The sequence below is a fragment of the Suncus etruscus genome, chromosome 19 (genome assembly GCF_024139225.1).
Source record: "Suncus etruscus isolate mSunEtr1 chromosome 19, mSunEtr1.pri.cur, whole genome shotgun sequence".
In the NCBI taxonomy this organism is placed as follows: domain Eukaryota; kingdom Metazoa; phylum Chordata; class Mammalia; order Eulipotyphla; family Soricidae; genus Suncus; species Suncus etruscus.
In genome coordinates this window covers 22,403,727-22,417,021 of record NC_064866.1, presented here as the reverse complement: position 1 = coordinate 22,417,021, position 13,295 = coordinate 22,403,727, and the positions used below count along the sequence as shown (strand labels likewise).

General features: G+C 28.6%; 1 protein-coding gene across 1 annotated transcript in view; it reads left to right on the top strand.

Moving 5' to 3' along the window:
* The window catches only part of COL11A1 (collagen type XI alpha 1 chain), a 206,166-nt gene that overhangs the window by 161,140 nt on the left and 31,731 nt on the right, over positions 1–13,295 (top strand). The window contains exons 47-52 of the mRNA XM_049765836.1: positions 3,107–3,160; positions 5,148–5,201; positions 6,596–6,649; positions 11,378–11,431; positions 12,553–12,660; positions 12,914–12,967. Of these exons, the coding sequence (XP_049621793.1) occupies positions 3,107–3,160; positions 5,148–5,201; positions 6,596–6,649; positions 11,378–11,431; positions 12,553–12,660; positions 12,914–12,967 (378 nt within the window). The remainder of the gene's footprint in view (positions 1–3,106; positions 3,161–5,147; positions 5,202–6,595; positions 6,650–11,377; positions 11,432–12,552; positions 12,661–12,913; positions 12,968–13,295) is intronic.

The window sequence follows — 13,295 nt, the reverse complement described above, 5'->3', positions numbered from 1 at the left end:
TGCTTTTTATTAATAACTATTATTTTCTCTGAAATTACTCCTCCACTGATTTCTGTTTCTGCCATACATTTACTCTACATTAGGTGTTACACTACCTTTTTTCATTTTTATTTTTTTAATAGAAGTTTAAAGATGTTAAAAAGGTGTTTGAATACATTTCATGTTAGGGAAATTAGTAGTTCAGATGATTAGAAAAATTTTAAAAACATTTTGAGATATAATAAACTGCCAGTAGCAACAAAAATATGAACATCAGATTTTAATAGAAATAGGTAAATAAATTAAAAATATATTAATCATTCCAATATACCTCATATTAAAATAATTTTTGAAGTCTCTAATGTTTTGTTTTAAAGTTATATTTACACTTAACTTAATAGCTAAATATTTAATTAAGAAAGTTAAAATATTAGATGATATAGTTCCTTGAAAATAATAATGATAATAAATAACTCTTGTTATTTTCTAATTATAATGTTTTTGAAAAACTGTAGAAATATAAATATACTGAAACATAAAGGGTAGGCTAATAAAATTTTATTCTAGTGCCTTTTATAATTTGATTCAGGGAATGCATTGCATAGTAGTATCTGTCCTGAGTTATTTCTCCACACTTCTGTGTAACATCTCTTGCTTTCAAAACATTTGGAAATACTAGATTTTTCCCCCACTTAATTATTGTCTTCTCAGTGCTTAATTGAGATTATTATATTTTAAAATTACATTTGTTTTATATTAATATACTTTAAGCCACATTACCAATTTTATAAATGATTTAAATGAATGTAAATCACTATACTTACAACATCATAACCTAAATTTTTCTTTAATTAATTTTATGAAATTTCAGAAAAGCAAATAGTAGCTGAGTTGTGTCAATTTCATTTTAGCTTGTATGGAATCAAAGTATTGATTTTAATCCCAATAACTGACTTAGCTAATTGTTAGATTTGTTTTGTAATAAGTATAATATATCATAAAAATTATTCTTAGAACATGATAGATTTCTGTAACTGAATATACATAATATTGGCCTTTGTTTTGTTGCCAACATAATTATTTTAGTAAAGATATTTTTGTATTTGAATCAAACTTTTGTAGTTACTGGATAAAAGTAAATGAGCAATCATATGTACTACACAGCAATATGATTGATAAACACATCTCTAAATAGTCTAAGGCATTAAAATTTTTCTGTATGGGCCAGAGCGATGGTGCAGTGGTAGGGCGTTTGCCTTGCATGCAACTGATCTAGGACGGATCGCAGTTCGATCCCCAGTGTCTCATATGGTCCCCCAAGCCAGGAGCAATTTTAGAGTGCATAGTCAGGAATAACTCCTGAGCATCACTGGGTGTGCTCCCCCCAAAAAATAAATAAAATAAAATAAAATAAAATAAAATAAAAAATTTCTGGGATTAGAGAGATAGACAGCAGTAGGGCATTAACCTTGCACATGACCAACCTGGGACAGACCTGGTTTCGATTTTAAGCCTCCCCTATGGACCTCAAGCATGTCAGAAGTAATTTCTGAGCACAGAGCCAGGAGTAACCACTTTGTGCCACCAGGCATTGCCCCAAAACAAACAAAAATATCTTCTGTAGATATGGAAACTCTCATTGTTACCTTTCATTTTCTCTTTACCATTTAATTGATTACTCTAGTGTCTAGATTATGTAAAGTTATAATTTAAGAATTTAATTATCAATTTCTAAGAACAGACCTTTATATTCTATTTTTATTATATTAAATATAAGCTTTATAGTAAGCTTATATTAAATATTAAATAAAGATTATCTTCATTTCCATAGAGTAAGAATGTGTACTTGATGAAGATGAATCAAGGACTCATTCATTAAAAATTTATATTTCCCATAGAAAAATTTCTTTTAAAATAAAGAAACTAAAAAGATGATAATATAATCAACATGTTCAGAGTTGCATGTTTTTAACATGGTCTTTTGACAGATAGGTATTAACCATTATTAATAACATAAATAAAACATTATGATATTCTATTTAAATAAAATTTTCATGATAACATTTACAATAAAATTTCATTATATCATTTGCTATTTGTCTTGATGTAAAGTGTACATATATAGTGGGACTCTTAGGATTAAAATTTTGGATTCATCGCTTAAGTGAAAAGATATTATTAAACGACAGAGCTTAACAGAATGTCTCCATGCATAAGTTACTCCCTAGGATAATGTTCAGATACATAAACACTGATAACCACTAGAATGCTATTTAGCATACTTGATTCCCTGAAATTAAAAAAAATAACTCATATTTTTGTTAAGTTTAATGATACGACTTTTAAGTTTAATGATTAAACTATAATTAAACATCACCAAAGAGAGGCATCACCTTTTGTATTGACAATTTCTTCTTTAAGTAATATTAAGAATAATGAATTCATAGAGAAAATATGGAATAACTGAGAATAGAGAAAAAGAAACATACAAAAGTCCACATGTATGATTTTTAGATATGCAAAATCAAAATATATTTATTTTATTCTACAATAAAAGGGATTGGTAAACTGAACAAAATATAGGTGTTCAATTGTTTATCTACATGTAGTTTATAAGCAATTATAGCTAATTTTTAAGGTGTACTACCTAATAAAATGTGCTTAGATATTGTTTATTTAAGCTGTGTAGAAATCAATAAATGAGAAATTTATCAGTGTTATAAGTAACATTTTATGCATATGTTCTTCCTTTTACTTCTTTCCTATAATACATGAATTTATTATTATATATACTTTAATTAGATACAAAGAAATAAATTTGAGAGAATATAGGAGTATAATAAATAGGTTTCATGTTCTCATGGATTTTTAAGATTGAAGTGGGTTAACTGATAAGATATACAGAACATATTCTAATCTGTATATATGTTGGAATATTGTTTTTAAAAGGAATTTACCCATATGGTACTTTAATTTAAAGTCCTATCAGATATGGTATTATAAATTAATGATGGCAATATTTCCAGAAAATCTCTGTGGTTATAGAAATCAAGACACATAATACATTATATAGTCTAGATATAATGATGTATGTAGTCTCATTATTTATCCAATTATATTTTCTTAGGGTCTACCAGGACCACCTGGTGAAAAAGGTGAAAATGGAGATGTTGGTCCTATGGTAAGTTCCTGTGTTTTAGAGTTTTTATTTTAATATTTTCCATGTCCATATCACTAATAAAATTTCAGGTGTAATATGAAAAATATCCTAATAACTATGAACTTTTAGTCAATAATTCCCTTTTTATCCTACCCAATCTGTATTCACAGTTTAAGTTTCTCTCATCATCTACAGTAGTTGTAATTTTCTTTCTCATTTTGAAATAATATATCTTTATTAGCTTTAAATATTGCTGTATACATTTTTATTTTCATGTATATATATTCCTTAGATATAAATATTTGGTGAGAAGATATAGTATATATGTATATAGTATATATTTATAAATATATATGCAGTGAATGCATATATTTATGAGTAAATATATACTCTAATACTGTATGTGTAAGATATATATATGTATATATTGAGTTATTTTTCTCTCTATCTTGAGAATTTTACATGGGCCAGGCTAAAAAATAAATTGTAGTTGTCCAGAATTTTAAAATTAGTGGATGTTAGTAAAATAGTAAAAATCAATTGTTCTTTTAAGATGAATTCTAATTTAATAAGAAATATAAATTTTTCTTTTTTAATTAGAGTTTTGTAACATAATTATTTGCAATTATTGATTCTTGCTTTCTAAGTTTAATTCTCAAAGCATAGCTGAAAATTGTAAGTACATGTGTTTATAAAACACTGTAGCAGATAAGGAAACAACTAGTAAAGTAATTGAAATCTATCATGAAATGTTACTAATTGGTTCTCTTTTTTTTAGTAAACATTGTCCTCAACTTTCTTTTTTTTCCTAAATGAAAAGGTCTTTTACTTCTCTTTTTTTGAGTAATATCTTTATTTAAATACAAATATGATTATAGCTGGGTTTCAGTCATATAAAGAACAACCCCCTTAACCAGTGCAACATTCCCATCATCAATGTCCCAAATCTCTCTCCTCTCCATCCCACCCCCGCCTGTACTCTGGAAAGGCTTGTATTTCTTATCTCTGTACTTTTATGTTCGATTTGTAATGCTCTTCAAATAAGAACTGATTCTTAAACTGAAATAAAATTAGGAGCTAGAGAGATAGTACAGTATGTAGTTTATTTGTCTTGCAAATGGACAACTCAGGTTCAGTCCCCATTACCCCTACGTAGTCCACCAGGCCCTACCAGGAGTGATGCCCGAGCACAGAGCTCAATAAGCTTTGATGGTCCCAAACCAATATAATAAAAGAATTGCTAAAACAGAGAACAAATTTAACATGCTGATTCAAGTAACTGCTTAATATTCCTAACAGCATCTGCCAAATAACATGCTCCAATTAGTACATTTCCTTTACTTTGAGTAATAGTTAATAGTAGACAATCTTTCAACCATTACGCTGCAATCACACTGACCTTTAAAAAGACTAATCTACCTGGTATTCATTAAAGATTAATTTTATTGCGATCTAGAGATAGGTAGAAAATTCTGACCACAGGATTTGTGAAAAATGTACTAATAAGTCATTTTATTTAACAACCAGAGGTGAGAAACTTTTCTTAGAAAGAAGGGGCCAGAGAGATAGCATGCATGCATTGCCTTGCATGCAGAAGGTCGATGGTTCGAATCCTGGCATCCCATATGGTCCCCCGAGCCTGCCAGGAGTAATTTCTGAGCATTGCCAGGTGTGGCCCAAAAACCAAAAATTAATTAATTAATTAATTAATTAATTAAAAGAAAGAAGATCACATATATGCATATTCTGTGCTCAACTCATTTATACTTGCTGTCTGGACTTCTCTACTGTTTAATCAGTTACATTTTCAATGGCTCAAATTACCCCACAATTAGTATGTTAAATTATAATTTGCTAAGTTGTAAAGATCAAGAGTCATTTGTAAGCCAGATTTGCTTTCTCTTTATGATTTTACTGGAAGAAATTTTTAATTTTCATAACTATATGATAAAATATTAGACTGCATTGAAGTACTAGCACCATACACCTTAATATTTCTCTTTTACAGGGTCCACCTGGTCCACCAGGCCCTAGAGGTCCTCAAGGTCCCAATGGAGCTGATGTAAGTACTGTAAAATATATATTAGATATTTTGAAGTTATTATGTGTTTGGATTAATTTAATGACAAAGTGCATTAACCTCTGGATACAACCGAGGTTTCTCACTGGTATTTAATCTTAGAGACAGACATCAAAAAGTACCCAGTTATTATCATTTCATTTACATAAAATGCACTTTACATGTGACTAACCACCATTAAATGCAATAGATACAAGTTCATATTCAAAATATACTATTTGTGGGGTCAGAGTTTAGTAGTAGAGTACTTGCTTGCATATGACCAACCTGAGTTCTATTCTCAAAAACCATATGGTCTCCCAAGAAACTCCAGGTCTAACCTTTGAGTGCAATGCTAGGTGTGGACCAAAATTAAAATATTTGTATTTGTGAATGAGAAATATACCATGTTTTATAATAAATTGTTAAGTTCAACATACTAAGACTGTCCCTCATATATAATAATAGTTAACCTAATAATTACTGAATTTGTTCAAATTTAAACTTTTTTCTGATGAGATAAAGAGATGGTTCATCTGACTTTGATTGTTCTAATCCAACTGTACTAAAATGATATTTCATATATAAGTCCTGCATTCATGGTTTTGTATTTCATATATTTCATTTTATGCAGTACATTTTGGATTATAAAAACATAGTTTGTGCACTCTGTGTTTTCACTTAATGGGATAAAGTAATTTTCCTAGCCATAATAAGGGTTCATTGTTCCTATCTTAATGAACTTTAAAAGGTAGTCTCTTTTATTACCTTTAATTAATACTTTCCTTCCTATTTTCCTTTTAACTCCAACTTTCTCTGCTTATTCATGTCCTTTTCATCCTTCCATTATATTTTATCAGTCTACTCTGTGGTTCATTGTAGACTCTTGAAAGAATTCAGGAGGGATATCAGGATCAAATTTAGGGCCTCATATATGCAACTAATTTACTGTACAACTTTAACTCGCCCAGATCTGTACTTTAAAAAAATTAATTCACCTTAATACATTTAAAAACCAAAGAATTTTTATATTGTTTTCCCATGGTTTATATAATTATTATTAAGAATGATAATTTGTCCCACTATAAAATCTATAATTATCATAAAACATTCTCCTAATCAATGGGTAGAATAATAAAATTATATTTTGATCATCATCTCAGCATGACCTAAGCTGGAAAATATCTTTATCTTTGAATTTCTGGTGAATTTGAAAAGCTTTTAGATTAATCGAACCATTTAGTCTATAGAAATTTGACTCATTAAAAATATTTTGTGTCATTATTCAAGTAGCTTGGAATAGTAACATATTTTTCTCTCACTGAGATAAATGGAAATTTGCTTACAATTTATTGTTTTGTTATAAGAATAAAGATAAATATTTATCTATATTCCAGGGACCACAAGGACCACCAGGATCCATTGGCTCAGTGGGAGGTGTTGGAGAAAAGGTAAGAATAAAATGAGAGTTTGAAACATCAAGAACTGAGTATTTGGTCTTGTTTTTCAATAAAATATTATAATTCACTAAATATCAAGATCAATTAAATGCACGTAATAGTTCCAGTAATTTAGTCATATAATTCGCATCACTTCTACATGAGTATCAAAATCAATTAAAAATCATTTTAGTATCCTATTTTGTAGAAGTTATTCTACTGAATTTTTCCTTTAAAATTACTTCACCATGATAATATGTAGCCACATTTTAATCAAAGAAAAGTAATGTTTAGATAATTGTAGTACTTCTATTTAAGTTTATCATTAATATTTCATAAATACTATTTTCATTAACAATACTATGGCTTCCATTATTGGGTTCAAAATAGTAGGCATATATCATAACATCTATACTCAGAAAAGATTCCTTTTTTCTTGAACATGATTTAATTTTAAATGTCTAATCTTTCTTTTATGGAAATATTCTTATAGTCTCTGATATCTATACATTCATGTGTGTTTCTCCATAACATTGTGAAGTACATTAGAATTAATACTGCATTATTTAGAAACAATGATATTCTCAAAAATGTCTTTCTGTGAAGTAAGGATATTTAATTTTACACTATAAAATATTATATGACTGAAAACAATAGAAATTTCCTAAAGCTTCTAATTAGTAACGTAATACTATAAGAAATGAAGTCCTATCTCAAAAGTAGTTACATCGGTCTCATTTTTCTATACATCATCTCATTTCATAATTACTAAGTTTAACTGAAAAATAATTGTAAAATTATGTCAAGTATAGTATTTTGTATTTGATTTTATTCATCATCTGCTTCTAATTTTGCTTATCATTAATGCTGTGATAAATATAGTTTCCTAATTATTGAATTAGAATTTTTCTATTTTTATAACTTTATTTAAGTCTGATTTTGACAGTTTTGAACTTCTTTATTTTAACATTTGTCAAAAAAGATATAGGTGAGTCAAAGTGGATTTGGAAGAATATTTTTGGTTGAAGTCAACCATCTTAGTAAGAACAGTAGAGCTGTCACTGGTATCTGATGTTAGGGAAGTGAAAATCAGAGACGTATTCCTTTTCTCTCCTACCTTCCTCTTAAATTTAATGTTGTCTATGTGGTTTTAAGAAATAGAGATAGTTTTGGTTTTGCCTACATAGCAATTCTAAAACTATTTAAAAGTCTTTAAAGCTTATCTTACTTGTTTCTTAAAGATTTTTGGTGCAATTGGAACTGTTTGAGAACTTCACTCTATCATTTTATGTCTTTTTTCTTCAGTGCTATTCCTTAAGATAGATGTAGAAGCCAGATGTTTGGGGTTTTGAAAACTCCCTTTCCATAATGTTTTCATTTGTTTAAAGCCTATCTGGTTACAACTTGCCAACTTAAAAGCCTGATTCACTTACTCAATCAAGTTGATTTAACTTATTACAAATAAAATGTGCTTGATTCTAAGAATTATGCAAGAAATGTTCATTTTACCCTATAAAATTCTTATTATGCAACAGAGAATAGAAATCAAATTGAAAGTTTTTTCTGCTAAAGTGTTATATTAACTTAAGATTTAATATATTTTTTACTTGAATCATACACAATTAATTATCGTCCCATGTACAGGTAGCTTTAACCCTGAACCTAGTATATTATCAAGTAGGTTAAAAAAGTGTCACAAAAATAATGCTAAGCTTATTATTAAACCATTTTATATTCCAGTGCATTTCTCAAAATTGATATTATTTTAGCAATCATTATTTTATAAAAATAACAGTAGTTTGTGTATACCAGAAAGCAGCTTATCCATAAAAATGTAATAATACAATATCTTATTACATGTAAGCTTTTCTGGTCTTCAAGACTTAAATAGACATTCATATATTTATTTTAGATTTACAATTGCTATTTACTTTGTCCACAAATAGAAATTTAATCTTTATATTGAAATAAGAATGTGAATTTTTGTTTTCAAAATGAGTCTTTGTACTAAAAACTTTTAAAAATTTTAAATCATCTACATTTACCTATTTCTTTGTTTTCTTTACTTAAGATAATTTTACATAAGTTTAGTTTAATTGTTTGTATTTATTTAAAAATGAAAACGAACAACAAAACATGTAGAAACTTATTTCAAAATGTAATTATTTCCCATGAATACTGAGCCCTGTAAAATCACTCGATAAAGTTCTTTATCTAATTAATAGATTCACTTTTTTCTTCCAAGCATTACTGAAATAAAATAGATAAATAAAAACTAAATATATTTTATAGAGAGTTAGATATTTCCGTATTCCTATAAATTGAGAAATAATCTCTACACTCATTAATGAACAGACTCATCATACATAATTTTCTTTATTTGACTGCGTGATGTGAAAGCTCAATTTCTCCCGTCTAAGCAAATTTTGAGCTGTTTTAGCATCACTAATTAGTTATACTTTAATGCATTAGATCTTGAGAACTTATACATCTTGCAGAACTTATATTTTGTTTTTTTGAAATGTACTTATTTTTCTATTCCTGTAGGATGATTACATAAACTTGACTATTTACAATTTTATGTATAAGTGAGATAATTTAGCATACTGCACATTTATATAATATATAATATATTACATATATGTATAATATATAAATATATATAATATATAAATTGACATTCTAAAAATGTGAGTATAACTTTTGAAATGTTAAGAAGGCTTACATACTAATCTATTTTTTTTTTTTTGGTTTTTCTGGCCACACCCATTTGATGCTCAGGGGTTACTCCTGGCTAAGCGCTCAGAAATTGCCCCTGGCTTGGGGGACCATAAGGGACACTGGGGGATCCAACCGAGGTCCTTCCTTGGCTAGCACTTGCAAGGCAGACACCTTACCTCTAGCGCCACCTCGCTGGCCTCAACTAATCTATTTTTAATACCATAATACCAATACCATTTTAAATATATACAACAAACAAACTAAATAAATACATTTTTCTTGTAATATAAATATATTTCCTCTATTCAAAGGACAATATTTATTATACATCTTAAGAGAATAATTTTTTCAATAAATTATAATCATTATTATAATTGATAGATTCTTTAAAGTACTTAATTATTTCTATTATCTTATAGATAATTCACAAAGTTAAATAAATGTAAAACACTAAGTATTTATTGATTTACTGGTATTTGATTTTCTGAAAAAATATTTGGTTTTGTTTTTCAATAAACTGCTAGTCTCTGATTTTATGAAGTAACTTTATGTAAAAACATAACTTCTTGTATGATCCGTTAAATGTTACATTTTAACATAGTTCGTGTAAAGCAATAGGAACAGATAAGCATAAATGAAACCAACTAGCCTACATACTTTATGTATTATTTTATTTTGCTGACATGCTAAAAACCATATATAGAGAAATTATATAAGCTACCGAACACATATGTATCTTCAGAGATATTATTAACAAGATTTATAATGTATTTATAATAAATTACCACAAGCATTGGAAAAACAAAATTAAAGAGTGTTTGAGAAATAATTATAATTGTGTTAGAAATTAAGATGGTGCATTTATAATAATTATACTATATGTACAGGGATATATAAATTGTACATCAAGAAGAAACATTTGATTTAATTCTTGTTAATGCTAAAACATGCTGATAAATACACATGTATTTTCATGCATTAGTAAACAGATGCAATTATATCTAAGTAATGAATCTAACATGTAGTTTCCAAACCTACTTCAAAAGTATTAAGTTAAATAAAGTATCAAAAGCAGTATAAAAACTAGTATATAGCCCCTAAAGCATATTTATCATGGCAGTCTATTATGATTCAATATCTGGCACTTATCAAATGCAGATCAAGAGAGTATAGAAATAATGGATTCTACTTCAGCGATATAATATAAAATTAATCACCCAAAGTTTTGTATTAACAAATGAATTAATCTCACATACCTGAAGAAAAATAGCTAAAATGTTAGATTCAAATAGTACATTTATAATCAGATTTAATTAACCTATGATGTTCAAAATGATGATGCTTTTGCTAGATGTGATGTTTTCTTAAAGAAAATGAAGGAAACTTTTGGATTGCTGATAAGGTTGCTTTTAATAGTACTTTTTATGTTGCTTTAGATTTTTAAAAATTAGGCAATGATAAACAGAATTATTTTGAATGCATAGCTTCATCTTTTAAAGAACAGCATAAGTAAAGTAAAAATAAAATTAAAATAAGATAAAATAATAAAATAAAATAAAAATAGCCATTTTAACAACATTAAGTTATATTGTAAATCATAGACTACCCTATATATTCTGATAATTATAGACATCAAAGTAATTATTAGTCCAACTATACTATTTATTATCATATAAATTAACTTATATACTAGTAGAAAATACTTGAAGTTATATCATTGACACAAATTTAACAGGAAAGTATAAATACATAACTTGTTAGTAGAAAACAGATACTATGTTTTTGGTTGTAATCTGAATAAAATATTAACTGTTAGTTAACTTTTTTCTCCATGTATATAGCCTTCCCCATGTATATAATCCTCTCTTCACTTGAGAAAAGTGTTGAGATCAACAATCAAAAAAGTGACTTTTTTATAGTTCCTCATTGCCTTGATCTAACTTGGTAGGGCCTCACTGAATACATTTTTTGTAAATGTGAAATGTTATTCTGCATTCTAATTTGATCGCTTCTTTGTAGGGTGAACCTGGAGAAGCTGGAAACCCAGGACCTCCCGGAGAAGCAGGCACTGGTGTAAGTTCTGTCTTACTGTTAATATAGGATTATAAATCTTGAAGTTCCTTTTGTGGTGGAGAGTATAGGTGGAACTGGCATATGACCAGGACTACACAAATAATGCTAGGAAACTTTTCAATACGAGTTACTGAACCTGGTGTTAGGCTTTCAGGCCCATGTTCCAGCCCTTTGAGCAATCTCACTAACACCGGAATAATCTTTGTTTCGTGTGTGATTGGGGAGTTTGAATGGCTATACCCAGTATTTTTCAAACATATTTTCTGGATCTCTGATTGGAGGTCATTCATAGCAGCATTTGGAGGCTCTGCAAGCTGAGATTCAAACCCAGGCCACCTGTGTGCAAAACAAATGCTCATCCCATTGATCTATCAACCTATGCATCCACTCCTTTTGGAATTTTATAAAGCATTTAAAGCATGTAAATTAACTCCTACAATCAGTTCAATTATTTGCACTTCCTTTTTACCCTTTAATAATAATTACAAAACTTTATTTTTTACATTTTTGTGTAAAACTCATGCAATTTTTACATGGAAATTGAAAAAATGAAGTTGGAGACATGGTACAGTGAGTGAGATACTTACCTTGATGATCATGATCCCATGATTTAGATTTAATCATTGAAGCCATATATGATCCTGCAAACACTGTCAGAAATGATTCCTGAACGTAACACCAGGAGTTAGCCCTGAGCACATCCAGGGTGACAAAAAACAAAAACCAAAAGCCCAAAGAATTAAAAAAAATAATACTTGATTAGAGCATTACAGTATAAGTTGTTTATTATATAATTTTGGTAGCCTGTCTTCCAAAACAAAATTGCTGCATCAAATAAACATTTATGATTTTTAATAAGATTATATTATAGCTGACATTGCTTTAGGCTGAGAGTTAATTTGATCCTCAGAAATATAACTTAATAATGTCTAAAAACATTTGGTTTTCAGACCTGGAGGGATGGTAGCAACTGATATATAATTAGTATAGGCCTAGGGTACTATGAAATATTTTGAAATACACAGGAGAGTCCCCTCACACAAATTATTGTACATACTATTATTAGGTTAGGAAACTCTTTTGACTCTTAAATTAATTTTTCTTTCTCTTATATTGTGTAGGGTCCCAAAGGAGAAAGAGGAGAGAAAGGAGAAGCTGGTCCACCTGGTGCTGCTGGACCACCTGGTGCTAAAGGACCACCAGGGGATGATGGCCCCAAGGGAAACCCTGTGAGTGAGCTTGTTTCTGTCAAAATCATTACAACAAGAACTGTAGAAAGTGTTGATACCATGGTACTTTGGTTCTTAGTTAATGAAGTAGACCAGTCATCATTTCACAGATTCCAAAGCTATACCAAGATTTTATTTAAATGCATTTGTATAGCAGAAGGCTGGTCTTACTCCAGATATTATATCAAATTTTAGCATATTGAAACTATACAATTTTTTCACCTATTTCTTTTATTTAATATCATCATTCTAGGGTCCTGTTGGTTTTCCTGGAGATCCCGGTCCTCCTGGTGAGCCTGGCCCTTCAGTAAGTATCATACAAAAGCCAAGGAACAATTTTAGTGGGAATGTTCCCAGTGTCTTTATTGATAAGAATTAAAGAAAAATATTTACATAAGTTGACATCAAAAATAAAAAGAACAGGGAAAAATTCGACATAGTTAATATCACAAAAATGTAATTTATAGATGGAAATTTTTAATTTATTCCTAATGATGATTCATGTCGTTTGCTTTAATTTTCCATAACTTGTTGCATTGTAAAAACTGTTGAATAGCATTATTACTAGTACATCCAAGTTACAACTTCCTTAATTTAGTTTCAATCACATGTAAGTGCAATTTTTGCATAGATTG